This window comes from Blennius ocellaris (genome assembly GCF_963422515.1).
Source record: "Blennius ocellaris genome assembly, chromosome: 4".
NCBI lineage: Eukaryota > Metazoa > Chordata > Actinopteri > Blenniiformes > Blenniidae > Blennius > Blennius ocellaris.
The window spans coordinates 17,823,525-17,851,142 of record NC_137653.1 but is presented as its reverse complement, the minus strand read 5'-3'; the positions used below and the strand labels follow the sequence as shown (position 1 = coordinate 17,851,142).

Sequence of the window (27,618 nt, the reverse complement as noted above, 5' to 3'; positions counted from 1 at the left end):
TTGAGTACAATGTGAGTTCAGCTGAATTAACAGCAAAATACTGAACATACTTAACTGTTATAAATTGTGTTTTAAAAAAAAAACAACCTACATTTTCACCCATCTGTACTTTACAATGTTCTCTGCATGTGAGCACAAATATGTGTATTTTCTCCTATTTATATTCTTAAATCAGGCTCCTCGTGTCTTGAAACTGGTATGAGGACGATTTAGAGCAACAATGAAAGAACCAAAGAATTAATACTGGAAACATTCCTGGAAACATGAGGCATTTTCCTGAATTAAGTTTGTTTGTGTACTTTTGCTAACGCTGGCATTTACCACAAAAAGTCCAAATAAATGACCATGCTGCCTGTTCCTTCTGCTCCTCTGTTCACCTCAGTGAAGGCGGGATGAAGATTAAATGGGTGGACAACACACACGCCCTCGGGGTTTTCTCCAGCGAGTCTGCAGGTCAGGGTCTGGACGTTATGCTGGGTCGGGGGGGGGGGGGGTTAAAATCGGGGCAAAAACTAATGAAGGTCAAACTGTGTTTGTGTCGCACGCAGCGCTTCACGCTCTGTCCATCTGCCACCCACTGCTGGCAGTACGGCCACTGGCCGAAGGGAGTAAAAAAGCCAAACTCAAGGCCTTCCATCGGGCAGGTAAGGTAGTAACTTATCTGAAAAGTTTTGAGCCGTGCTGATGATATCGATGAGCTGGCTGCTTTGTACGCCCTTCGTCCAGAGTTCATCCAGCCAGTGAAGGAACGTCCCCGGACCGATTGTGCCGTCGCGAAGCGGATGGTCACCAGAGCGTTGGGCATACGAGGGAGAGGCAGGAGGCAGCAGTATTGAAGGGGAAAGCCAACGCAGCCTGCATGTGGTGTAAGTGAGTGTCAAATGATCCAGTGCAGAATGTCTTGGAATAATACCACGTCTGTCAGTGTGTTGTGCACATTTATTTTCAAGTCCAGACCTTAATGTGTTCGCACTAATCGCGGCTGTGTGGAGTTCATGTCTTAATGGTAATGAAACAAAGGCCACGTTTCTCTGCTTTCACCCTTTTATTTATAAAATGTAATGGTTTTCCACATTCGTCCATGCATACACAAGGAAATCGGACAGCAGCTGACAAGGACCCTTATAAAATAAAGGATTCTTGAATTGCTACATAACAAAAATAAACCCCAAAAAATTAATGTACAAAACCAAATAGGAGGCATTTTCACAAACGTGTGTGGCTGTTACAGTATACTTCCACAATGTCATCATAGTCCCTGACGGTAATAATTTAAGAAAAGTCAAGACGTTGAGAACGAGGCCGAGGGGACGTGCAGGTGAACATGAATCTCAACTGGAGCGGCGGAGGGAAAGACAGATCTTAATAAATAGGCTGTTTTTGAAAAGTGAGCATGTGAAAAACAATTGATGGAAGGAAAGAGAAGTTTTCCAACTCGGTTAAATTCAGAATGTACGATTTGTAGACTTCACAGACCTCCAGTGACGCCACAGGAGTGAAATCCAAGCTTTGGAGCCTCTGACAGAAAATACAAAAACAAATCTTCCTTTTTAGGAGCTCATAATTCAGATGTGGTGGAAGCTTGAGTTATGAGACGGAGAAATAGAGTCCTGAGATGAGAGGCGTCGTTTGTCTTTTCGGGGATGATGTTGCCATAAATTGTGGCGTCGAGGATTATGACGATGTACTGCATTTGTGGTCACCTTTAACGTTGACAATGCCCTCAACTGAGCAGTAGTGTGAACGCACATGAGAGTCAAATACCTGCATTGCAGTTTAGACAGATTGTGACCAGTTAAAGCACCGGATTCAGTACTGGTCTCCTTCGGTCTGAGGGATTCCCCAAAACGCTCCATAACTTTGGCTGAGAAGGCAACCGTTGGCACAGTTTGTTGAATAAGTTACGTGGCTGCGATCTTTTAAAGCGTCTCTGCTTTCAAGCACCAGGTCAAGGCTACACTGCACCGACAACAAAGAAATATAAACACATTTGTACAGATGAATGTTGATAAATGGATTCAGTAAGCAAGCAGGTTGTTTTTTTCCTTTTTTTTTTTTTTTTTTTTCTTTCCATTGAGTCATTGTATATTGTACCAGCAGAGCCTGGAGCTCAGCCTTCAGCACTGCTCCAAGGAAGCAAAACCGTACAGCCCCCTCTAGTGGTTGTCTTGATATCAGCTTCCTGCGCTGTGGAGCTCAGCAGGTCTACCTGTGTGAGAGCTGGTTGTTCAGCAGGCCGGGGAAAGTTTCTTGTGTTTCCGAGCTCGTTGTGCCGCCTGTGAAGAGACACGAGGAGAAAATGTACTTTATTCCCGGACATAAAATTGACTTCCACTAGAGCTGCTTTACCAGTAGACTAAGGAAACACCTTGACATGAGCATCTTTTAAAATCTCAAACGTCAACACAGAAACGCTAAACTAACTAATATATCATTAAGTAGTGAGTTCCTGTGATTCTCTTTCACACTTTACTGAAGGAAGCCTGTAAGAGACTTTTACTGTAAAAGATCAGTCATGTGTTTATATGAAGCCCTGCAACTGTTGGACCTGTTTTGTGCTGGAGCGCCAGTACAACTCTTTTTTTTTTTTCTTTTCTTCACATTATATTCATGTAATAATTCACTTTGGAAACAGAACTGTTTTTTTCACATATGATCTGCTTCTGTCCATTTTTCACCACTTTATTAGCTATAAGACGAATGACATTATAATATTAATATTATCTGCAATACCTCCCTCACATACCTGCTGTATACATTTTGTTTTCTTAAGAAGAAAAAAGGACCGTCTCTACTTGGATATTTGGACAATTTGGCATTTATTTTTTAATATTTATTTATAAGTATCCACAAGGTCACAGACCTGCTGTTCAGTCCTGACTGAATCTATTCTATTCTATTCCGGCTGATCGATTTTCATTGGCTACCATATATTGATATGCCTTAGTTTATAGTGACTGGATCAAAATGTATATAATATCATAGTGAACTACTAATAAATACAAGTAGAACACACTAGTTTTGTAAAAAAATGTGTTTTTGTGTCTTTGGCAGAAAAGCCCAGCGGATGCCTGGCCTCTGAAAGGACTCCACAATGGTCAGGGAGAGTACGGCTGCTCTCTTGTCTTCAGCGTTGGGCCACACAGAGGTGATTTCCATCCTGCCGAAGTGTCTTAGAGCTCAACGGAGACGTCACCTCAGCAATGGTGCCCTGTATCTGAGACTGACTTTGGACCTTTGGACATTGATGTTTTTATTATTGTTGTTTACACTGTTGCATCATATGACAGTTGTGAAAATGTTAAAGGGACAAGGCAGCATGCAGCAGCAGGGACTGCATGTGGTTTTAAAGCAGGGGTGGGCAGTCCTGGACCTGGACCTGGACCTGGACCTGGTCCTGGTCCTGGTCCTGCATGTTTTAGCTCTCTCCCAGGTGCAACACACCCGATTGCAATGAGGGGCTGGTTATTGAGCAGGGAGAGAGGTAAAACATGCAGGACAGGGGCCCTCGAGATGTCGGATGGACACCTGCTGTTAAGGCTTCTGATAAAACTGGGTTTGTTGCATGGTGACTAGAAACTCAAGTGTGTTCTTAGGTTGTTTAAGGTTAAACCTTTTTGCCCAGGAGGGGCCAGGTCAGTTGCATAATTATATCTAATTGTCAGTTCTTCTCTAGCTTGGTGTTAAATTTCTCAACAGTTAAATTCTACACGCCCAAGAGGTGAATATTATCAACAAAGTAGAATCTATTATATTCAAAACCCAGCATTGATGTGAGGCACTGTTATTACATAAAAACTGGATGTTTTCCAATGTAAATTTTTAAACCAATGTACTATTTCCGTCTTCAGCCAGAAATACTTTTTAGTTGTATTTTCTTTTCAGCGCTTGATGACAGAGTGGCACGATTGATTTGGTCGCTGCTGGTTGACTTGCAAGAAAATGTATCTACAACTATAAAGCAATTTGATGTGAGACTAAATTTAATTGTGGTAATGAATATTGCACAGTACCTTCTAAATAAATGACAGGAGTCCGGAATCTATTTTGTGCCTCAATTGTCTGTTTTGTCCAACACAGTGGAGTGGTTAACACTCTCGTCATCTCAACTCTCATCATCTCACAGCAAAATAACCCCAGTTCAAGGCCAGGTTGGAGAAACATAATGTTCTCCCTGTGCATGCATAATATGGAGTGAACGAGCTTTTAATCAAGATTTCTTTCCCGAAATCTCAAGATATTGTCATTATTTTGTGTGTAACAGATGTCTTCAAGGATTAGTTTGAACCTCGGCTCCCAAGATGAAGCACGCAGAGAAATTCAAGTCTGGTTAAGAGCAGGAATAGTAGCGTATCAAAACATTGTAACTTGAAGAACCTCATGACTCGGACCCTGTGAGTGCACCAGCCTTCTTGATCTCAACCCACATGTGATGTACCACAAGATAAATGAAACAGTCAGCAGTACTTCCATGGAGGGACTATTAACTCAACAGTAAGAAGATGCCGTTTACATCTACATCATTAACGTCACAATATTGTAGTCCACCATCCTCCTCTGCTGAGCCTTTTACCAATCGTGTCTGATAATGATATAAAGTGATGGTCTCACCTATATGACAGTTGTACATCCATATCCGGTGTCCGTCGTACCGAGCGCGACACTTCATAATGTTGTTTGTGTAATCGGATTCTGCGACCTCATAGTTTGGGTTTATGACAACCTGCAAGAGCAAAAACAATGCAACACATGTATACTGTCATTAAATGCAATTCTTTTTTTTTCAGGTAGCGTAATGCACCAAAGAACAGACAGTAATTAAGAGCACAATTCCTTAAAAAAAAAAATGTTTTAGTACTGCCGCCTGCTGAGTCCAAAACTTCCTCCTCCAATCTTCAGGCTGTAAATTTAGTTCAGTGACCTTAAGCCACCCCCTGCTCAGCTGTTTTGCCTGGATACGACTGCATTTGCACTCCGTGCCAAACACAGCGAAGCAGGGATGTGGAAAACTCCTAACACATGTTTGGTCTGTGAGCAATCTCTGGCTGGAGATGAGATGGACCTTTCCTACTGCAGATATTCGACTTCCACTCAGCACATAAACAGAAGGGATGTTTTACCTGGAATATATAATCGCCAGGCTTCACATCTGTGATGTCCACCCACTGGCAGTCTATGTCATGCCTGTAGGTATCCCAGCAGCCGACCGTGATGCCCTGAGCGCCAAAGTTTGCACACTCGTACCTCTTCTGGATACCTGAAATCAAACAGGCTTAGATGTATCACGCTGCTCAGGTGTCGCTGTTCTCTGGTCTTTATTTCAAGTAGACAGATGGATTGAGCATTTTTCTAGATTCAACAGTGATGTAGTTCCAAGCTACAAAATCTGTTTAATTTCTGGGCTTCACTTTGCATGTTCTCCCTGTGCATACGCAGGTTTTGTCTGCGACACTGGATTCCTCACATGATTTAAAAATGATCACTTAATTGGCGGTTCTACGTTGCACAAAGGTGTTGATTATGTGTCTGGTAGTTGATGTTTTGTGTAGCCCATAACACCTAACCCTATATGGATAAAACCAGTGAGTGGATTCCTCTACAGTTATGTTTGTTATTCCTATATAAAAAGCCCATGTGAAGCCAAAATCAGCACCGATGCCACAGAATGTATTGTGCTAATAAAGGAAGCGGAGTGCGTGTGTTTACCTTCGTCACAATGCGTGTCCTCCAGACAGAAGCTAGCTTTGTGTCCTTCTGCCACTTTCGTACCGTTCAGACTCAGCAAGTCATAGTGGGTGAAAACTTCCATACTGTGGTAATGTCTGGATTATACAAAGAAAAAAAAAAAAGTGTTAGAAGAGTCACAGAACTTCCTCTTTGCATAAACTTTGCAGTTAATATACATCATCTTACTTTTCCAGTGACCCAGAATGTTGGTTTTCATTTGTATTTTTAATAACGGCGTTAACCCTCTAGAATGGCACCAAAGTACCAGAACATTTCGTTACCTGTGACATTCGTGCCAGACCCAGGAGTGATGTGCAGCCCGCGGTCTGAAGTCTGACTGGCCGTTGTTGTGGATCTGGGAGGAGAAGCGGAGAAGGCGGCGGTAGGAGGTCGGGTCGGCTTGGTCGGCGCTGCCGGCCAGACAGTGCTCCTCATGGGCACACTGCAGTGCGTACATGGGCCTGTCCTCCAGGTAGGTGGTCTGCTCCACAACCTGAGAGCTCAGCACCAAGTCTGGGGCCGCTGGGAGGGAGGGAGGGAGGGAGGGAGGAAGAACCACGAGGGAGGTGGTGATTAAAAACAGTGTCGAAAGGTGAAAGCCATCCGTTTAGCTCTGGGTTGTTTTTCCCACATTAGAATATTCTATTTATTACTCATTGCTTTATATAGTAGCAGCGTGTGCACAGTTCTGCTTGATAAATGAGTTTACGATGTATGGTAGGAAACCTCCCAGACTACATGCATTTCAGGTCGTTTTCTTGTTTCTTACTTTGAGTACAAGAGACCCCAGCAGAAAAGCGTCCGCCTCCTTTTGGACACAGGGTGTGTTTCCCGTGATGCAGACACTGATCTAGAGTCAGCTCGGTTCCTGAGCATCTCACGCCACTCATCACTATGGAGTCAGCCGACGAATCTCCCGGCCAGAAGAGTGTTTCCTGGTGAACGAGAGGCGCAGAAAACCAAAATTATAAAGGTGAAGAATCAAGAGTTGAACAACCGGCAGCTAACGATACATTTCAAACTCTTTCCTTTATTTTGGTCTACAGTTTTTCTCTCTTGATCACACATTAATTAATGCTCGCCACATCTATAATTGTGTGGGAACTCGGATTTAAACAAAAACATTCTCTTAATTTCCTGCATGTATTTGATTTGCATGCATGTCATGTGAGAAGCCCCACAAGTTAAATCTAATCAAAGGGTCCTTCACACATCACACACTCCGCTGTCCTCACAGTGCTGACTCAGCCTCCTAACAGCGGCAGACCGCAGAGAAACCTACAGCTAAGGCGAACTCAGACTTTCCGTCACCCTTCGGGGATGAGGAGGAGGCTTCATGAGAAGAAAAGGAGCTGAGGGATATGGATGTGGGAGTATTTGCCGGTGGGCTGAGGAGAAGGACAGACATGGAGCAGTATAGTTTAAACTCGCTGTCATTTGTTCCATCTGGCGGTGTGGGGGTTTTCTGCAGAATCATTTAAAAGTCAGACGGGAAAAAGAGTCTCGACGGGAGACGTGTTCCTGCTTGGTGATAACAAACACCATTTAACACTGTATATAAGAGGACTAACTATTATGACACTTTTACCGGATTATTTCCCTTGGCTGGCTCACTGGAGACGGAGACATTCCCTCCACACTCCTGTCAGACCCCCTCCACACACCTCACCGTGATTCACACATATTTTCCAGACCTGTATTATCTCAAGCCACAAATTCCAATATCCACACCTCCACACTCCCCCTGAGCTCATGACGTGAGGGGAGATGCGAGGAAACAGGACTGTGATGCAGCACAGCCGTGCCCCGGGGTTCACTGGTAGAAGGTCCCAACCAACTTCAAACAGGGAACTGAAGCTTTTGCATCGCTCCTGCTGAGGAGCTGAACACTTGTGTGTCATAGATTTACCACCGTTGACCTGCACTCTGGGCTTTATTTTGCCTTCTGGGATCAACAAAGCTCCAGCTTGTTAAAGCGAGAGTTAATAGCATCTACTGACACGCACACACACACACAGGGGCATTAAACGAGGTAGAACTTGGAGGATAATTTAACCTCACGTGGCTCAAAATGTTATAATCTGCCTGTTCTGTCTTGGAAATGATCTGAAGGGAATGCTCTGTGCTACTCGTAATGGAAACTTGTGAAAGTGCAGGAAGTTATTCAGCCCGGAAGGTGAAAACAAACCTTTGACCCTTTGTCATTCTTGTTGTATGTATGTGGACTTCTTTCTGATTTCAAAGTTTCATTTGGTAAAGGCATATCTTTACACCCAAACCATTTATTAATACTTAAAGTCTGTGCATGAAATAATTTTTGTTGTTGTTTTTACCTGGAAAGCATGGCTGGCAAAGCCCAGGCCCAACTGTCTGCACACCACCATGGCCTCCATGGTACCCCAGCTCTCGCTGCACACTGTTCCCCACACCAGGGAGCCATTCCTCTCAGTCAGAACCTCGACACGGCCCTCGTAGGGGTTACGCCCACCACCCAATCGCAGCTGCAGGTAGAAAGATGCATCAGCATCCATGATCGGGAAATCATTTATAGGTGTGTTTGTCGGTTGGAGTTACTCACTCTCTTGTTGAATCCCATGGCAGGAACGTTGCATTTGACGGCAGTGTCCTCCTCGTGGCTGCAGCCCAGAGCCTCACGGTTAAAGCGGCACTCAGTGAGGGACTTCTCAAACCCGGAGCACTCCACCTCGTTCATGTGGACCGGCCCGATCCCTACAAAAAAACACACCGGGGATGTAAATAAAACCCAGAAATGCCAATCGGCCAATCTTAAGCTTTAAAGTTATGTCATGAATGTTGCAGTTGAATCTTTCCGCTACTGGAAAGAAGAAATTTCATCCTTGTGTTACACAATGATTCAGAAAGCAAAACCTATTGCAGCAGCAGTTGAGAATAAAAAAAAGTCCTGCAGGAGAAAAACAATTCCTCCTAGAGACAGATGCAAGGTCTCTACGATTGCACTGCAGAGGAAATGAGCAGTCAGCTATCTCAAATGGGAATGAGACACTTAAGGCCCATAAAGACAATAAAAATTGTCCCTCATTGTGGGGAAGTTTCCACAATAACTTGTGCTTGTTCACTTCATACTGGGGTTTCTTTCCCATGTGACTGATTAGGAATGCTGACAAGGAGCCAGCAGAGAAAAGAGAGACTGAAAGAAATGTAGTTATGTATCAACTGTATAGTTAATATTTAAGTGGCAAATATCAACTGTAAAGCAAACGCAAAGCAGGTTAATTAGGGTTGAGCAAACAACCCCCCCCCCCCCCCCCCCAAAAAAAAAAAAAAATGTGTGTGTGTGTGTTTTTTATTTTATTTTACTAGTTGGCAAAAAAAATCTAATGGATAAAAGACTGTTCTGAGCTCTTTTCCCAAATGACATATAAACCTAAAGGTTTTGTTTAAACCACTTTACTAACTGCTTTACGTCTGTCTGTCACACTGTTGTTGAATTGGTGAATCCAGTGGTCAGCTCATAAAAATATCCTCCTCCCCCCCCCCCAAAAAAACCTAGTTCACCATCCAATGCAGAATTCCTTCTCTGAAACCCATAAAATATGTTTTTTTTCTTTACAGGGGAACATTTTGTGCACACTTCAGTGTTGCTGTGAGAATAAGGCTCAGTTGAGGACAACTATCCCAATTCACGTGTGATTCTTATGAAGCTGTGGTGTGTTGCATTTCACCAGATTTGGGTTTTGGGTCAATGCAAAAACATGAATGTGCTGCGCCGTACATTCCCCGACAGCTCCGTGTGCTGACTTCAGGTCTAGACCGATTGAAGCAGGACAAAAGCAGGTGGGAATACAAGGCCGAAGATAAAGTGGAGGCGGGGGTCTCTGGTTTCAGGCCCACACCTTTCCTTTTCACAGCTGGAAATGAGGTCCACTCCAAGTTGTTTTTGGAGTTTTGTTGAGTAAGAGTGCTTTGAAAGTACTTGAGAAGTCGAGTGTCATTAAACCGTGAGGTAAGAGATACTTGCCAATCATCAGCCTAATATATAAGGATAAACACATTATAGGCTTTTAGAATCAGCCAGCTCTCGTGACAGAGACTAAACAAAGTGATTCTGTGGTCAGACTTGGCTACAAAACTTATTTCAGCGGCATAAAAGAGGCCCACTGACAAATATACATACAGTGGTTTAAGTGTAAACTATATTCAGACTATCACTGTTTTGCCATGCCATCAGACAGTGCTCTCTGGCAGGGAGCGGCTATATTATATATAGTATCCTGACAACGCCAGCAAGGCTTGAAAGACAAAAACTGTAATTTTACTGGTTAACCGCTTCTTTGAATTGTTAGTTTGTGATATTGTTTGACACTGAACTTTCTCATGGTGTCATTCCATCAATGTCGAACAAAAACACATATAAGACAATGGCAGGTCAGACATTTCGGTTTATCTCAAAAGCAGGCTGGTTGTTTTAAAAAGACACAACAGTATGAACCAGAAATAGTTTAGATTATTCCAAATGTAATGTATGCCTTGATTTTTTTTTTTTTTTTTTAACAGGGTTGTGTGGGCAGCTGTAATTATTTTTGTTGCAGTAGCTTATTTTCAATGCCGATACAGTCGCTCACGTGAGCAAACTGAGGATGTGCCGACGCCCATTTGCCACAGTGGGAATAATCTGACTATCACACATCAACGTGTGACCAATCATTGGTTTACAAAACTTACAAACTGCAATTTACAAAGAAAATGTTCGGAACATTTTAAAGAGTTTTAATCAAGGCCAACTAAATTTGGACAATGTGAAATGCTAAACCCACAAATGTACTAAAGTCAGTAAATTAAGCAGTTTTATGCAACACTTCCTAAATCAGTTGAACCTAAACAAAGAAATATGGGATCACACTCCAATATGGGAGTGTGATCATATACGGTCAGTGGTGAGAGAGCGTGGCGTATCTGTAGGTACCTTGTCCCATCCGTCCACCAGTCAGGGCCTCTTTGGCGCTGCCGAAGCCCAGCTCTCGACACACCACAGTTGCAGCTCGGATGTCCCAGTTGTCGTCACAAACGGTGCCCCACTCTCCGTTCTTCAGCACCTCCACTCGTCCCTCGCCTATCATAGCTCCCCCTCGAAGACGTACCAAAGGTTGCTGTCGATAAAAAAAAGAAAGAAAAGCACAACGAAAACTGAAATCAGGAGAAGTGGAGGAGAGGTGTTTAGCACTGAACCCCAAGGAGCAAAGAGAAGAGTCTATTTAATGGAGTACTAAGTTTGAACTCGCTGAGAGTTTGTGTGAACGAAACACAGCGACCCAAATCTCATCGCTGACATCATGTACGCTCACTAAACAAGAGGTGAAACCGCACTGTGATCAAACTATAAGGCTGCCACACAACATGACCACACAGGAATGAAAACTAGCGGAGGTAACCCCAGCTCTGTTTTTGTGGGCTGACCGACCATTTATTGTAGCCATGATAAACGCTTAGTGTTTATCTAAACATTTCCAGATGTTGCAGTACAGGGCCACTTGATTAATAGGGATTACTGGATTCATGACAAGAGCTGGTCATCAGACTGTATATCACGTGCACACTGAACACTGTTCGAGCAATAAAACTGCTGCTTTGATGTTTTGTTGTGGCGATGCAACCATTGGTTTTATTTACAAAGCTCACACTGTTGATATCTTCTTCCTGTTTCTTTCAAACTAATGTTTCTAAAAGGATTACGATTATATATCACGTGATTAAATTGTCATGTAAAACTTTGAGCTAAGTGCTACTTGCTCTTGCCAAGGAACCTTTCTTTTTTGATCAGTTAACATGATCAATGAATTCCTCTTGAAAACACTATAGATAAATAAAAACTTGCCAAAGAATATTGTTGCACACATAAAACTACTGCATGTATTTAAACATGGTCAAGCTTTCAGTAACGTGATTAGTGAGGATATGTTCTTCGCAAGTCATAAATTATGGGAAACTGGCATTCAGGTAATACTTTACCAAAACACAGAATCCAATTTTAAGACTTTTTAAGCTAGAAAGAAATTGCAAATAATTGTGATCTGAGTAGGTATAATATTTTCAAGCATATTTTAGAATTTGCAAGTATTCACAAGCAATGGAATATCATGAGTTGACACATGAATGTATGGTCTTTAAAAACGACTCTGTCTTGAATGCTTTGCTCATTTTTAATTTACCAAAATACAACGCCTCCTTTAGTCACAAGTGTTGTTTGCATGTGTGCATACGGTGTTGATACAGAAATATCCTGTGGATAAAGATATATTTATTTTCGACCTACCTCCACCCTGTAGGCCTTCCTGAAGCCGATGCTGACGCTGGGAGCGAAGGCCCGCCCCGGCACACAGCTGATCACCACAGGCATGCCCTGTCCGCAGGTGTTGTTGCCCTTCAGCTCGATCTCCTGGCCGACTTTACACTCAGACAGGTCGGCCTCATTGCCGGTGCAGTTGACAGAGAAACCCCAGAAGTTCTTCTTACGGCGCTTGGCGAGCAGTCTGTGGAGGTAAAACGCATTCAGACAAGCTGTCACTAATAATGTTTCAAACTACATTCTGTTCACGTATGGAAATGAAAAGGAAGAGGAGAAAGTGTGTTGCTGTATTACAAGGTTAAGTGCCTGTTTTCACAATTTCACAGTGTCTATTGGTATCAGTGAAACTACTCCATTGACCGGATCGTTTGTGACCTAATGGCTGGAGAATTGTCGACAAAAAAAAGTGGAACGCTGGGAATGTTTCTGCGAATCTAGGCGTTATTGTTATGAATTGCACAAATTCCACATCCTGTCAGCAGTGAGGACAGGACTGAAAGGGTTAAAAGCTAAAACGTTCAGACATGTCCTCCATTAAGGATATACAGTGTGGCCAGCCTTTGTGGAATGTGGTGTATGTCGACTGCTTTGTGTTACACGAAGTGAGCTCAGGTGCTTTTTCACGAAGCCTTAAAGGTTTGGAACAATTCATCATCACAAAAACAATCTATCACCACCTGAGTTATACAACAATGGGAACGTTACCCTCACAGTGATGTCTGGGTGTGCATCACTTTATGGAGGAAGACATCTTTCTATACTAGAGCACACTGAAAAACACTAAAATACAGAAAAGTACAGTCTGTGTGTAGTCACACTACAGTATTCATTGTGAGCACATTCAATTAAACACCTATTTTTGGTATTCGTTGAGGACAATATTAAGAAGCTGCTTCGGGGGATATGGGAATTTTAATTTTGTGTGAGAAATCCAGCCGTGCTCATCCTAAACTGGGGAGCACAAAGGGAGTAGTGTTGTGAGGAATACCTTCACATTCCCATGACCCTATCCTTGAATAGAAGCCGTCAACTAAGGGTCAGTGAGGAACAAGACAACAGTGAGGTCTGAGCCCCAGAAGAAACAGACCATGTAATGAAACCAGCAGGGCTTGTTTTTAATGCCTCTTCAGTTTTTTACAGTTTATTCAGGTGGTGCAGGCACGCAACAAGTGGTGGCAAATGTAACTTAAGACTTTGTATATTTGTTGATAATGACATGTTTGATGAACAGAGCTGTCCTTTAATACTGCATTAAAAATACAAGTGATGTGGTGTTTCATCTCGAGTAAAACAGTGAAGCACGTGAGACCACAGCAGCAGTAAAACCACACATGCTTTGTGATCTGAAGGGGTAAACAAAGTTAAGTGCTGGCATTTATGTCCCCTAGCCTCTATTTCCATTAGCTAAATGCATCCACATGTAATAATCACTTGAAATCAGATGAGATCATGTCTGCAGAAGCTTTCAAGATAGATGAATCTTCTTTTTCCTAACGTGGCCAAATCCAAAATTATTGAATAGCCATAAATGTTAGTGTGAGAATCCAGCTGCGCATCTGTTGACCTTAAATAACACAGCCTGTTAAAGTGACAAACAGGCCTGGTGACTAACCCTGTTTCCATGTCGGCCCGGTCACGTTTTCACTCTGTGCTTGTGGGAGTCGTATTCTGGGATGGCAGTGAGATTTTTTTTTTTTCTCCCTTCGTTTGATTGTTTTCTTATTTGCAGAAAAAAAATGTCTGTTTAGTTTTGCACTTCAGTTGACTTGTAAGCAGATAAAGACACGTGGAAGTTACAAAATGTTCTATAAAAACAGCTGTGTTTCATTGTGTAAAACTGAGGACTGCTTGTGACAAATCCTGAAAGAGAGCATGTGAAAACTCCTCAGAAGGAAATAATTAGACACAGCCCAAAGAGCCACTATTTCACAGGGCAGTGCACTGAGTCGATTCCCAGTAAGGCCAATCCTTCATCTGCTAAAACTTCCTCTGGCCTTCTGTCAAGAATCTGCAGGCCCGTGTCTGTTTATTCTCCATGTGAGAAATGGATGAAGGACTGAGTGACGACCAACTAGAATAAACAAACCAGGTTATGCAACACCTCCTGACTTCAGTTCAGCATGGGATAAAGCATTCCTCAGAATCCTAACCCCCAAAAAATCAGTTTGAAAAGATCTCTAGGAATATGCTAATTAGTTTTTAACCCAATAAAAGTTTAGATTGTGCATCAATGAGTGGAACATCTCCAGTTATGCTTTCCACAGTCTTTGTATTTATATTGCTACTCCATTAACAAAATCGACAGTGATTTGACCCCCCCCAAAAAAATCACCATGTTGAAATGACAGTTTAACTCCTGCATCACATCTAATTGGTCTTGTTTAAACGTTGCCGCTGGCCCCGGCGCCATTACTCACTTGTAGGGTCGATTGTTGAAACGTTTCTCCCCGGGGAAGCCGTACATGCCACAGATGACCCTGCTGTTCATCTCTGTCCAGTCCACGTTACAGATCTGTCTCCACTTGCCTCCGTCTTTCACCTCCAGGAAGCCCTCGGTGATGGGAATCCTTTTCCTCTGGGAGTAGGTGGCTCTGATCCTCACATCCTCCACCTGCACCGGTATGCCCTGACCAACAGAGTGAAAGAACAATTTTATCACTGTTCTCCATATAAATCAAAAGTCAAACCATCTCAAATTTGCTGAGTTTTTTCTGTTTTCTCTCTTAAAAGCCCCTAGAAAGGACTGTTGTAACCTTAAATTCAACTTTATTTATACAGCACCAAATGTGAAATTTTTAGTGCGGCCATTAATTTTTGTCCTCGGAATAAAAGTTTTTTTTTCTTGATCCATTGTAAGATTACGTTTGGTTTGACGTCAAGTGTTCTCGATTCCCTCAGAATAAACTGTAATCGTTTGATCTACCCCCTTGAGCAACGATACAGTTTGTATCCATGTGAACCCGCTTCCCCCAAAATCACATTCCTAAGGAGTAAACTGTGAAATTTGCAGCACTGTGTAACATTCAACTTCCTGAAATATATAACACACACTGACAGAGAGCATTGGGATTTATAAACCGGATTGTGTAATTAGTGATCATGCTTTCATATAACTCCTCTGTCGTTATTACAATAAAAACACTTCACAAGTGCTTCTCGAGGTGATATATTATACATTACAGCCGGTGCGTTAGAAAGAAAGAATCCAAATGTGCCTTCAAGGAACTAAATCGTTTACACGTGTTTGAAAATGAAAATGTGAGGGCTGATTTTTCTTTGTTTAAACTTGTTAACCATTGCAAAGAGGCCTGGATAAATATCTGGAATTTTTTCCTGTACAGTATCTTTCTCAGGTCAGTGCTGTGGGAGGTTTGTGTGCAGTGTGCAGTACTATCACTGTGTCAAAACAAGCTGAGCATTTGACTTTCCTGTGGGAAGAAAAAAAAATACCCCAAAACAATAATGTGTGGTATTTGAAAAGTAGACGAAAAGTTGAAATACATCAATATTAGTATTATTAATGACAAAAAAAGAAGAAGAAAATGAAGGATTTCCTATTTAGACACACAAAAACCCAAAGAAATGAGGAGGTGAAGACTGAAATTATATTGAGTTAAGATGTTGCCACATTCCAGACGGGAGAGGGTCTCCTATAAAAGGCTATAAAACACTTCAGACTGAGGGTCACTAACGTTCACAATTAGCACTGTTAGCACTGTCTTGACAACCCCTGCCTCAGGAAGGAATGGTAACATTTGACCTCCATGAGGAAACGGCTACCTGAAACCTTTGGTCATTATTCATTTCCCTCCATGAGCCAAATGCCACACTTGGTTCCTTACTGGGTGTGAAGTTTTTTGTGTGTGCCAAGAGAAGAAGAAGAAGAAGAAGAAAAAAAAAAGGCCCAAACTTGAGCTGGTCTTGCAAATGCTGAGCTCGCTAATTTCACAACAGCCAGTTTCTTTAAGAGTGAAAAAAAAACAAAAAACGATGTCTCCAAGAATATTAAACTCTTGCCCACAGGGTGGTTTCCTGAGATGGCGTCAGCCTGAGGGAATGTCCAAGCTTTTCAGGGACTCTGAACATTGCAGACTGGAGTACAGGAGGAGCCTGTACGACTTCTTCTACAGTGACCTCGGCCCTCCCACTGACCGCAGCGGTCGGAGCAGCTAAAAACCACTCTTTCATGAAGAGATTCCTGCTGGCAATGGCATGACAGAGTGTTTTCCATTAGCGTCTGACAGGAAGGCAAGGTGAGTTGGGAGCCAATGTTCTCAATTTAAATGGTGTTGGGATCAATATTGGTATGAAAATGAGTCACATAAAAGGTGAAGTCAAAGAAAAGACAGACAGGACTGAAATACCAGTGGAGGGGAGGATGAAGTGGAGCACTAGGCTGGAGCTGACCACAGTTTCTTTTGGCTCATAGGGAGGAAACAGAGCGAGACAGATATGCACAGCTGGGATCAGTCCCCCCCACCCACCCACCCACCCCGATACCCCAACCACCAGACACAAGGTCAGCACAGTCCCATTTGGCCGAGGCCCAATGATATACTTTGTTCACCATTTGAGCCCTGTTGTAGAGAAATTCAGGAAAAATCCAGATATACCACTAAAAAATAATTATTTGATGAACGGCCACATATGACACGACTAAAAAGCTACTAATCCAGTCTGTAATACCACGATTAGCAACAGTTCACTTATATTAAGTGTGTGATCTGAATCATACGTCAGTTTCAGATCTTCCATTTAGCACCAAACACCTGCTCTGTCCAAAAGCACCAAGTGGAATAACCAAACAATATATTTACCTTGTCATATAATCATCTTACCAAGACGTTTCACTTGCATTTAGACAAATTCAAACGTAGATGAGGAAATTTCACGGCGGGACTTATTGCACTTGTGGTACCATGCTGAGTTCTTTCATATTGTATTCACAGTTCAATAGTACCAACAAACGTTTTGAACAGTCAAATGTGTACAAATATCAGCTATGTGTATTTTTTTTTTGTCGTGCCCATGGTGATTAAATATTGAGTCAACCCATAATTTATTAAACTGAAACAAAGGGCCACAACTTCTATATAACAGAACGACACTCTGGCGATTATCTCCCCTATTATTTACCATACATGACGTTGATAGTATTTACTGAGTTTATTTTCCATAATGTAACTATGCTGTGATGGATTTCAGTTATGTTTGTGTTACTTTGGACAGTTTTTGGTATAAAAAAACCCAAAACTCAACATGAATCCACTTCTACTTAGTGTAGTCCTACAGGTCATACTGCGGTGACTCTAAAACTGGACATTTCTGCATCATGACCTCATCTGTAACCTTCTGACTGGAGTGACTTGTTCATTCTGCCGCTTTCCCCCCCAGATGAACATAGTGAAGTTGTATATTCGTGTTTAGAAAAGGCGGCTGTTTGAAATGAAAAGAAAACATTCCTCATTCACATTTATTCAGCGTTCCTCTCTTAAGTGAGCTCGGACCATTACTGAACTATTTCCTACTGGACAGACAGCAGACTTGTTTCCCCCCCCCCAACCGGGTTCGAATGTAGAAGTGCGAACATGAGACTGCGGTCTCGCCACTGACTAATGCCTCCACTACCGTGAATTTCTTCCGCTTTAATCAGCCGTCCTGTGCGTTGCCACACGTTTGTCTACACGTGCCCAGAACCCCCCCCCCCCCCCCCCCCCCACCTCCCACTCGCCCAGAGCCTCACGGTACATGACATGTTATGAACCGTGATGGTGCAGCAATTTGGATTGGAAAGCAGGGGAACAGCGAGGCTCTTTGAAACGACTTTCACATCCACCCCACCTCGCTTTCTGCCCTCCTGACTAACTGGCTTGACTGTGGACGTGTGCCTGCTCATGTACGGGAGTGCATGTGAGGGAGTCAGAGTTGCATCTGGAATTGCGATCAGCTACAGTTCTGCTCCCATCTGGACCGTGAAAGAAAAAAAAAGAAAAAAAAACGAAGAAAAAAAACCAAAACGCAAACACATAAATCACCACAGACTGGACTTACCTAACTGTAACACAACTGGTATGTTGGGATAAGAGTATCGTACGTTCACTGACTGGCGTACACATGGAATATAATGTAACTGTTGACCGTCTGGAGAAAAAAAAGGCTTTACTTTGACAATGATGTATCAGTGTATTTCTTTCTTTATCTATATATATATTGAGTGATGTAATCAATTGTTTTGCAAAGATGTCTGATTTATTATCCACGTGTAAGACTCTTGTAAAGATGAGGTTCCCAGGCTGCCAGCTGGGAAAGAGCACAGGATAAACATCCTTGTAAAACTAGAACTTGCCATTGTCACACTTGCTGGTGGTTGTGTGGATAATGAAGACAAAATGTAAAATGTTACATAATGAGTTTTCAAGTGCGCTAAATTGTAGCCTTGGGCTTTGATTCCTGCCACATCAGAGAAAACCCTGAGACGCATGCTTCACAGTGACATTGGCGATGTCTTCAGCTTATATCTATAGACTTCGTCTTGATGTTATGTAAAGTGAACATATAACAATTCATATTTCGCCTCAATGTACAGACATTATATCATGAAGTGTAGGCCTGAACAAGCCGGGCCCCGGGCATCCCAGAGGGCACGCTACAATCCAGCTGTTGAACATGTGGCGAATTTGTCTGCAGCGGAGAAACTGGCTTCAGCTGTCTGACTGTCATCAACCCTTTCTCCAGTTGATCACTCTCCTCCTCGCAAGCCTCTCGCATACATCACGCTGAAGGCAAATCCAAGTCTGGCTCGGGTTTCCTTTTGTTGTATAGCCGAGGAGGAGAGAGGCTGAAATTCCTGAAAGCAGACACCGCTGGAGCAACCTCTGCCCTGTTTAGAATGACAAAGTATGGAAAGGCTTTAAACTGCGGAATATTGTTATTGCAACTGGCATCTGATGTATGTGTGTTGATGTGAGATGTGAGTGTTGTGTAATAAACATGGTTAATGTTCCGGTGGTCTGCTGCAGCTGCTTTTTTAACACTAGTTTTTTATTTTTTTTTCCTCATCTCTTCGAGAGGAAACTCACATGTCCTCTGAGATAATGAACTCAAGCTAAACCTCTCATGTGTTTTGAATATTTCTTTCTCGTCTGCAAGCAGCAGTGTCTTATTTCTCGATCTGAAAACTTTTTTCCTTCTAAAAGGTACACGGAGAAGCGATTCTATCCAAGGTGAGCGAGAGGATTTTCCTCTTTGGCGGGAGACAACAATGGTACAATTATGTAACCATTACACAACCACACCGCAATGCCAACTTTTAGGAAAACGCACAGTGAAGAAACCTCTGGAGAAAAAAAAAAAAGCCCCATCAACCCTAACCTTCAACCCCTCATTATCCTCAGATGACACGTCAAACTCTGCAGTGTGCTTTCCTCACGTGAGGAAGTGGACACGGAGCTGGTTGAATCATCTCCACCGACATGGGATAAACAAAGGTTCCTGCCATCTTAGAGCTTGTTTCTGGTGCTGATTGTTCCCGCTCTGGCAAAAAAGACAGACCTCATCTGTTATGACCTTCTGCTTGAGCAGGAAACAAGTCAATAACAACACCAAAGCGACTCTGCTGGGTTTGAAAGACCCAAACTTCTTGATGCCTTGTTTCTAATTAAATAGATTTCAGTGACTGCTGCTGCCATAATGGGAGGCATTAAATGCAACATAATCAAATAATCAACATAATTCACAACAAGGATTTGTTCATGCATTCATCTATTTTCTGTTGTTCGGGGTGTTCCACAACAAGCTGTGTTTTCTTTTTGGCATGGCGCATGTCTTCTGTCTCCAGAGTCAGTAGCAGAGGGCAGTAACGACCTTAAAAGCAGCAGTTAGAGATGGTCAGAGGTTAAAAGAGCTGATAAGAGCTTGAATTGTGCAAGAAATGGTTCCTTTCCATCAACATTACTTGAAATTATGTGATGGACTAAAAGACTAAAGCAAGCATTGGCGCAATGTATATAATAATGCACAGTACATATTATAACCGAGTAAGTAAAGAAAAAACAATAAAACAGACTTTAAAGTCTAGTAAACCTCTTTAATTGCTTCACTTTGCTCATTTGCAGCTCTTGAACCCAGGCCAAGATAACGCCTATTTCCAAATGTGGCACAATACATGTCTTCCAAAGTTACAAATGCATTGTTATCTGTATACATATTTCCAAGAAATCCATTCAGTAATTTAACTCATTACATCAGGACATCCATGATCTAAACCAATAAATAGGCTCATCAATTTTGATGCAATTTTGAAATATTGCAGTGCTTCAAATGCTGTAATATACTTGCTGTATGTAAGATGATGTTGTTTAACTGACTCGGCAGTACTTCCAGTTGAGTGACCCATGCCAATGAAAGCTACCGCTTTTATTAATAATAGACTGAGAGTTTCAGTGGACTATTATTTGTGGTGAAGCTGAATTTGCCCGAGTGAGTTACTGTCTTCTCTTATTCCCATAAGCATTAAAACAGAAATGAATCCTCATAAGGGCTGCAATAATTGCTGTTTAAAGCCACTTTGAGAACCTTTATGTTGACCTCCATATGGCCTACTTTCTATATACCATAAGAATTTGCTGTGGAAGTGAATCTGTTATCTAAGCTAAGGTTTGTCTAATAAAACCTTTAAAAATCAACAGATGATGCAGTGTTAGGAGAGGGAGACAGAATCTCCCAGAAAGCTTTTTGCATTTCAAATGAGTGTTAGTCATTTTGTTGTAGTGACAAAGGGATAAAAAAAAAAAAACCCAACAAAACAACACTTTTTATTTCTTTCATCATGACCTTTGGTTCCGACGCGCCACACTTGACTGCGGATTCTAACTTTCCAGATTGAGCACAAACTGTCAATTCATGCTTGAAAAAAAAAAATGATTTCAGTAACAGTGCTACCCATTGCTGATGTCAGTTCAAGCATGGTTAAGGAGGTGTAGCTACACCTTTTTTCCCATTCCTCTCTCCCCCTGTGACATGAAAGGCTTCAGCCAGACCAAGGAAATATTTACAGGGTGGAGGACTGGACTGCAGAAACACCCCACAGATCCTAAATATGCAAGACAAATAGGGAACAAGAGGCTGCTGCTGACATATACAACCTATAAAAATAAGAATGTTGTGCATAGGGCCCAGCAGGTAATAATTAAACATTTCAATTTCTCCTTCCTCGAACTGCCCAGTTCCCACGACTAAACGAGGCATTAGGAAGCCAAACATGGATTTCAGCCACCCTCCTCAGACCTGTTATCATAACCGAGCCCAGTAAAATAGCGTAGCCACTGTACTGGCTGCTGTAATGAGCCTGATGACGCAATTCAAATCTACCCTCCACATGAATGAACAAAAACACTGTTATTATCATTTTTTTTGTCATTGCATCTTTCACGCCTGAATAACCATGCCTCAAAAATGATTAAGAATAAGTGGTGCTACCATGTATGTGAATGTGAAAACACAGTGTACAGACACAGAAAAGGCAATAAAAGTAAACATTTTAAGGACGTTACTTTTGGCCAAAAAAATCATGCCAAAAAAAAAAAAAAAAATTGTGTTTACATTTTGAATTACCACTTTGTTGCAACCTTGGCTTTCACTGAATAGGCGGAGGGCTGTCTTATGAAAATCGCATTATTGAGGCTTTAGCCCACCCTGAGATAAGCCAAGACACCCAACCAACCAACCAACCAACCAACCAACCAAGCAACCAAGCAACCAACAAACCAACCAACCAACTAACCAAGCAACCAACAAACCAACTAACCAACCAAGCAACCATTCTTTCCTCATCTCTATCAGTGTGTCTTGAAATCTCCAGACAAACTGTTTTAAGACAAGCTGAAGGAATGTCCCCCCCCCTCTCCCTTCACATGCACAAGCCCACACTGACTTTCCATCCGGCACAGAGGCGTTTTCTGTGGCCAGGCGGGATGGTCATCATGCTCTCTGAGTCATCGCTACAATCTCACAGGGTGGGGGTCCTGTGTGGGCAACGTAGCCTCGTATGTAAAGTCATGGGTGCAAATGATGGACAATTAAAACTCCAACATTCTAGTAGCAAAACGACAATACTCAGGCCACTACAACTCGACAGTGTTTCGGGGTATATACACTAAGTATTTTTTTCCAAGTATTTGATTTTGCTCATACTTAAGTACAATTATCACCATGTAAGCTACTTTGCTTGTTAAAATCGGGCTGAATTGGAGTTAAATATCGAGGGCAGGTCACACCCCAGAGAGGTCGCCAGTAAATTGCAGCGCAAACAAAAAGAAAATGACGAAAACATACATTCCCTTATTCATATGTACGGGTAATTTGGAGTTACCAGTTGATCTAATATGCATGTATTCTAGACTGTGGGAGGAAACTTGTTTACCTCGAGAGAAAAAACAACCCATGTATGCAGAGGGGGAGAATGTAAACTACATTAAAAGGTCCCAAACCTGAACCCAAATAAGGAATACTCAATGAATTCTGGTAAGCGAGATTGCTAACCACTACGCCACCATGACGCCACGTTCATTTTTATACACTGATTTGAGAAATGTGCTTTGAATGAGGATATCTTATTCAGGTAAATTGAATGTCTCCTGTCATGAATACATTTACAGAAGATTAAAACAGTTTCCACCTCAGATCAGTTCAGTTGCTTCACACCATGGCAGATGTGAGCATCTTCACAAGAATACCTTAGGCTTTCCTGACATGTTGATTGAGTACGTGGAATAGAAAGTGAAGACAAAAAATTATTTTAAGGTATTTGGAAATATCCCCCACTGTTTTATCAAGTTCGTCTTTCATCCTAGGCCCATCCTCTGTTCTTATATATACTTATTTTTTATTGCATTGAACATCTGGTCAGGTTACGTGTGCGTACTTGAACCCCAATGGGCGGATGTTGGTAGTTCTGTGATCAAGCGATCACACCCTGTGTTTAAGATCTATGCGAGTGTTTCTTCAGGTGAACCTACCTGGTCGCTGTTGGCGTGGTTCCGGATGAACTTGAATCCTGGGATGCGTTTCTGGGAGCACACCACCCCGACGTCCTCCGAGTGTTTGCAGTCCGACACTCCAAGCCCGTTGGAAACACAGTGAGCCAGGCTCTTCTCTGAACCAGAGCAGTGCAAATTGTCCAGCCAGATACGACCTGGAACAGAGACAGAGGAAAAACGGAGTTCCTTTGCTTATTGTTTTGTTAAAGTGTATATTCTCTTTATTGTTTTCAGTGGATAAAACCAAAAGCTCTGATTACTTTGTTTGGCTGTTGCAGTCCCTATATTGGAATTAGTTTACCTTCTTTTTTTGTATTTTTATTGCATTTAAAATTTGCACATCAGAGAGTTTAATAGATTAAATGAATAAGGAGGACATTATTCTGCTCCTGTATAAAAAAAACAAAAAAAAAACTAGGCAAGGAACTAAAGCTTCTTAATTGTGAGGATTTGCTACTTCAAAAAAAAAAAAAATTAGAACAAAGCCGTGGGATTGTACACAAAGGAATTTGTGGCTTTGGATCGTTTCTTAATTTAAATTAACAATTCAAAAATATCTCCTCTGATTATGTTCCTGTGTTTTAACATTTAGGTCCTTATTGTCTCCCTACATCTTATATATACTGCAAAACATATTCTTCCACTGTGCTACAAAGGATTCCAAAGCCCACAATCCTTCACTCCCAATAACTTTCCTTAATAAAGCGTTCATTTAATTAGAAACGCAAATGATGGGTGTTTTCAACATTTCATCGAGACAGCTTGAGTTAAAGTCGTACTTTAATAACATCTATTTCATCATTTCCAGTGGAGCCCTGTCAGAGAGACGGTAAACTTACTCACGTGGAGATGTGTTTAGTTTCGAACATAACCTGATGCTTTTTTTCTGAGCTTTTGAGCCAAAACGTGCTGCCATATCGTTCATCTCCCGTCCAGCTGGCTGTTCTGAGTCAGCCCGTGAGGGAAACCACAGTACTGAGGCCATGGAAACACCAACGTGCCGCTAATCATTCTGGTAGTCTCAACATCATCCTCAGGAACATCGTGATCATACCAAGAAAGTGACTGCATTTTAAATGGTCACATAGTCCCCTCCTGGCAGGAGCAGTAACACCTCTGGAACATTTTCATCATCAGAGCCAAGTGCTGAACGACAGCAGAGTGCAAACTCGCTTGAATCAGTCTAAACAACGACGAGGCTTCATCAGCCGTTATAAATCTGGATTTCTGTGCTAAAGGCATTATTCGCAGCCCTTAATAGGATTTAACAAGCTGCTGAAATGAGCAGAGAGCACAATCCACAAGCAGCTATTCATTTTGAAGGTCATCATTAATGGGCATTTTAGGCCAATCAACTTGGACAAACAGCTCAAAGCTGAACGGACACAGAAAATAATTTCTAAAAAGACCTGAACATAAATGAATTTTGTCATGAAGCAAATTCGCCAATCTTAGCAGTCTGTCCTTTTCACCATATTTAAAGTGCAAAAACTACTTGTATAGTGGCAGGTCAGTTTTTCAGATTTTCCCGAAACGTACGATGTTATGTTTTGTGACCAGTGGACAAGTGGTAGCAAATATCCTTGATAACAAACCTAACAACAGAAAGGCTAAATCTTTGTCACTTCTACAGGTAAATATGTGTTAGAAACATATTATTCGATTTCATAATGTGCAACTTTAAATGTAGGACGTAAATCTGTCTGTCAGTGCGTAAAACTACATTTTCTATAAACGCCCAACATATTCCTTTCCTGTCATTAAAACGGACATAAATGTATGTTCGAAACGTTTGGATGGCACACCCTAAACCAACCCCCAAATGGCTGTGCTAAAATGAAGTGTAAACAGTTTCTTTCCCGGAGAGCTGGTGCACACATATACATCAAACTGCTTTGTAATTGCTTCTCATAAAACAAAGTGTACGTATACACAACCTTAGAGGCACTGGGTGCGTTGTTTCACAGCTACGGTTCTGGGAATTATGACTGCCGCCTTTTGGATAGTTAATTGGGACTTTGATTACTTCCCTTCCAAAGTGGCTCACTGCATGTGGTCGACTCAAGGGGGAAAATACGTGTCATCTCCAGCGACCAGCGTACATTTAACGCCAGCAGTCAGCACTTATCACATTTGCAGGGACGGGAATCTCATCAGTGCCTCTACAGACGTGGAATAATAAACTCATACACAACTGACAGGAAAGGAGATGACATACCATCTGTGTGTGTCTGGAGTCAACACACCCAGTGTTGGCAGTGCTCATGCTGCGTGCTGATTGTCATGTCGGAGTTTTCTCTAATGACGAAAGCAGTTTCCCGGGGGCATGAGCACTCAGACAGGGGGAAACCTGCACCTTATTCAGTGATTTCAAAGGAACATACAAAACTATTTGCAGCCTTCGATGCTCCTGAATGCCCCCGTCTTAATCCTACTTGAACTTCCGAAGGTGCTCTTCTTTCTTACCTTCTCCTTTTCCATACTTGGCTGAGGGTGACCAGGACTCGGCATCAAGAAAGCCAAGTTCTCTGCACACAACTTGGGCAGCGTAAATAGAGAAGTCGTCATCGCAGACTGTGCCCCATTCTCCGTTGTAGAGAACTTCCACTCGGCCCTCGTAGTGTTTCCGCTTCTCCCCCGCCAGACGCAGCTGAATTACAGGTTTGCCAGAGTCTGACTGGGCACTGCACAGCACCCACAGGCACAGCAAGGTGGACAACAGATGAGTGATGATGACTGGACGCAGCATGGTGCCGAATGAGGAAGGAAAGGCTGGACGGGCTAAAGACAAAAATGAAAAGACAAAAGCATGTTGACATCAGATGAGCATCGCTGCAGAAAAAAAACAAAAACGTTTTCATCTGTGTATAATATGGACTTTTCTTTTTCAAGGAGCTAAACTGAGGGCTGAAAGTTATCGGAAGGCAGGCCCAGGCAGACAGTAATTTGTGGCGTGTCGTGGTTTTGGCCATAATTTGAGAGCGTGAGCAGTGCCAGTATAAAAATCCCAAAGCTTGGTTTTCTCCTCAATGTCTGACCCCCCTAAAGACCCCTCAGTGGCCCCTATGTAACCACAAGCATGGAAACTGAATTCAGCACAGATCGACAGCATATCGAGCAGAACACTCGGTACATCTCGCTTTCCATATTAGGAGAAAACACAAGAAGTAAGGTTAGGTTTCTGAGACAGGGAGACTTCTCGGTGTCTGTGTGACAGCCTAATGAGGAGCAAATGTGGGCTCCTGCGGGGAGGTTGCTGCCCCCTTCTTATTGATGTGCTGATCTGTGCCTCATGGCTGTACAACGGGGAGAAAGTTGACTCCACCCTGGATATTTCATGGCAAACTATGAAAGTGTCAACGGTGAGACAGAAAGCCTGGGGGGCGAGGAATGTTAGTGGAGCAACGGCAGGGAAAGAAGACAGACAGTGAAAGTCGGGAGACCACCTCATCCTCCAGCATTGTGGAAAGAGAGAGCGGGAGAAGAGAGGAGGGGGGGCGCCTTCAGGGTTTACGTCATCGATGCAGCCAAAGTCAATGCAGAGGCTTGGAGAAAACACCCCTGGAGGACACGGTTAATAAATTGTGAGGCTGTGGGAGACGTCACTGGTGATCGTTACTGTGAAACATCTGTTTAGGGTCTCTATGAGGAGAAAAAGCTTAGCAGAGGGAAGGGGGTGCTATAGTGCTGCCAGATGGATTAATTTATCTGTGAGAGTGAACACTAAAGCACTGATAGATTAAAAAAAAGAAGTTTTGAGCAGGTCCAGCAGGACCCTAAGTGAACAAACATCACTCTCATGAATCAAGGAGTATTTAGGTTGTTTTTTTTTATATAACCCAGTCTTTAAAATGAGGAGCCTGAAGTTACAAAACTGCATCCAACCCAAGAATGTGCTTGCAGCTTGAGCAGCATGCATATGAGTAAAAAAAAAAAGACTTACATCACAAAGAAAATATAATCATGCAGCCACTTTTGAAACTACAAGGCCAAATCATAAGTGAAAAAATGTCTGTGGAAGGTAGCCAAGGATTGTCAAGTCTGCAGGAAAGTCCCCATTACTTCTGCTGCTGGCTTCTACATCAAAGTCCAGAGTGTTCATGTTGTGTACTTTGTGAAAAGCATGAATCAACAATCAAGAGACTCAGATCAAAATATGAAACGTGAGTGGAAAAGGGTGAGGGCGGGAAAGGAGTTTCAGAGTCATGAGAAACAATGTGACAGCACATAAGTAGAAAACACAAAGGTAAACTGACGCAAAGAAATATTCGGTGGAAAAGAAAGGAATATAATTGTATTTAAGTCGTGCATGTGCCCAGTTTGCTGGCAGCTTGTTATCTCAAAGTTTCACAGTGTCAACAAAAAGTTGCATGTAACGAAGCAACAGTTACCAAATGAAGATAAATGACTTACAGCGATGGACGAGCAGCGGAGCGACTCGTTTTCCTCCGGGACTTTGACGGATTTCCAACCTGCAGCAGAGGATGAGCTGAGGAGGCAGAGGTTCTTTGTCCCTTTAGTACTCTCTCC

At 42.4% G+C, this 27,618-nt stretch overlaps 2 protein-coding genes across 5 annotated transcripts in view; one reads left to right on the top strand and one right to left on the bottom strand.

The window, feature by feature from the left end:
• Window positions 1–4,072, top strand: part of r3hcc1 (R3H domain and coiled-coil containing 1) — a 6,523-nt gene extending 2,451 nt beyond the window's left edge. For 2 of the 3 annotated variants that reach the window (XM_080494559.1, XM_080494557.1), the window contains 4 exons: window positions 383–453; window positions 549–644; window positions 727–866; window positions 3,055–4,072. In XM_080494559.1, coding sequence (XP_080350685.1) covers window positions 383–453; window positions 549–644; window positions 727–836 — 277 coding nt within the window. In that variant the 3' untranslated portion in view covers window positions 837–866; window positions 3,055–4,072. Of the gene's footprint in view, window positions 1–382; window positions 454–548; window positions 645–726; window positions 871–3,054 lie in introns of all 3 variants that reach the window. The other variant, XM_080494558.1, reaches the window with a different exon arrangement.
• LOC308128859 (lysyl oxidase homolog 2A-like) lies at window positions 1,038–27,618 on the bottom strand. 2 transcript variants are annotated; one of them, XM_080494552.1, is made up of 14 exons: window positions 27,502–27,618; window positions 25,555–25,869; window positions 23,068–23,243; window positions 14,470–14,678; window positions 12,020–12,236; window positions 10,673–10,856; window positions 8,306–8,457; window positions 8,061–8,228; window positions 6,497–6,662; window positions 6,009–6,249; window positions 5,707–5,822; window positions 5,121–5,257; window positions 4,612–4,723; window positions 1,038–2,276 (listed from the first exon to the last, which is right to left on the bottom strand). In XM_080494552.1, the coding sequence occupies exons 2-14, from the start codon at window positions 25,835–25,837 to the stop codon at window positions 2,206–2,208; spliced, it is 2,232 nt and encodes a 743-aa protein (XP_080350678.1). In that variant the 5' UTR covers window positions 25,838–25,869; window positions 27,502–27,618; the 3' UTR covers window positions 1,038–2,205. The 2 variants fall into 2 exon arrangements, 1 of the variants encoding a protein (XP_080350678.1); XR_013936585.1 differs by lacking the exon at window positions 1,038–2,276 and having other exon boundaries at window positions 4,615–4,723; window positions 5,121–5,249.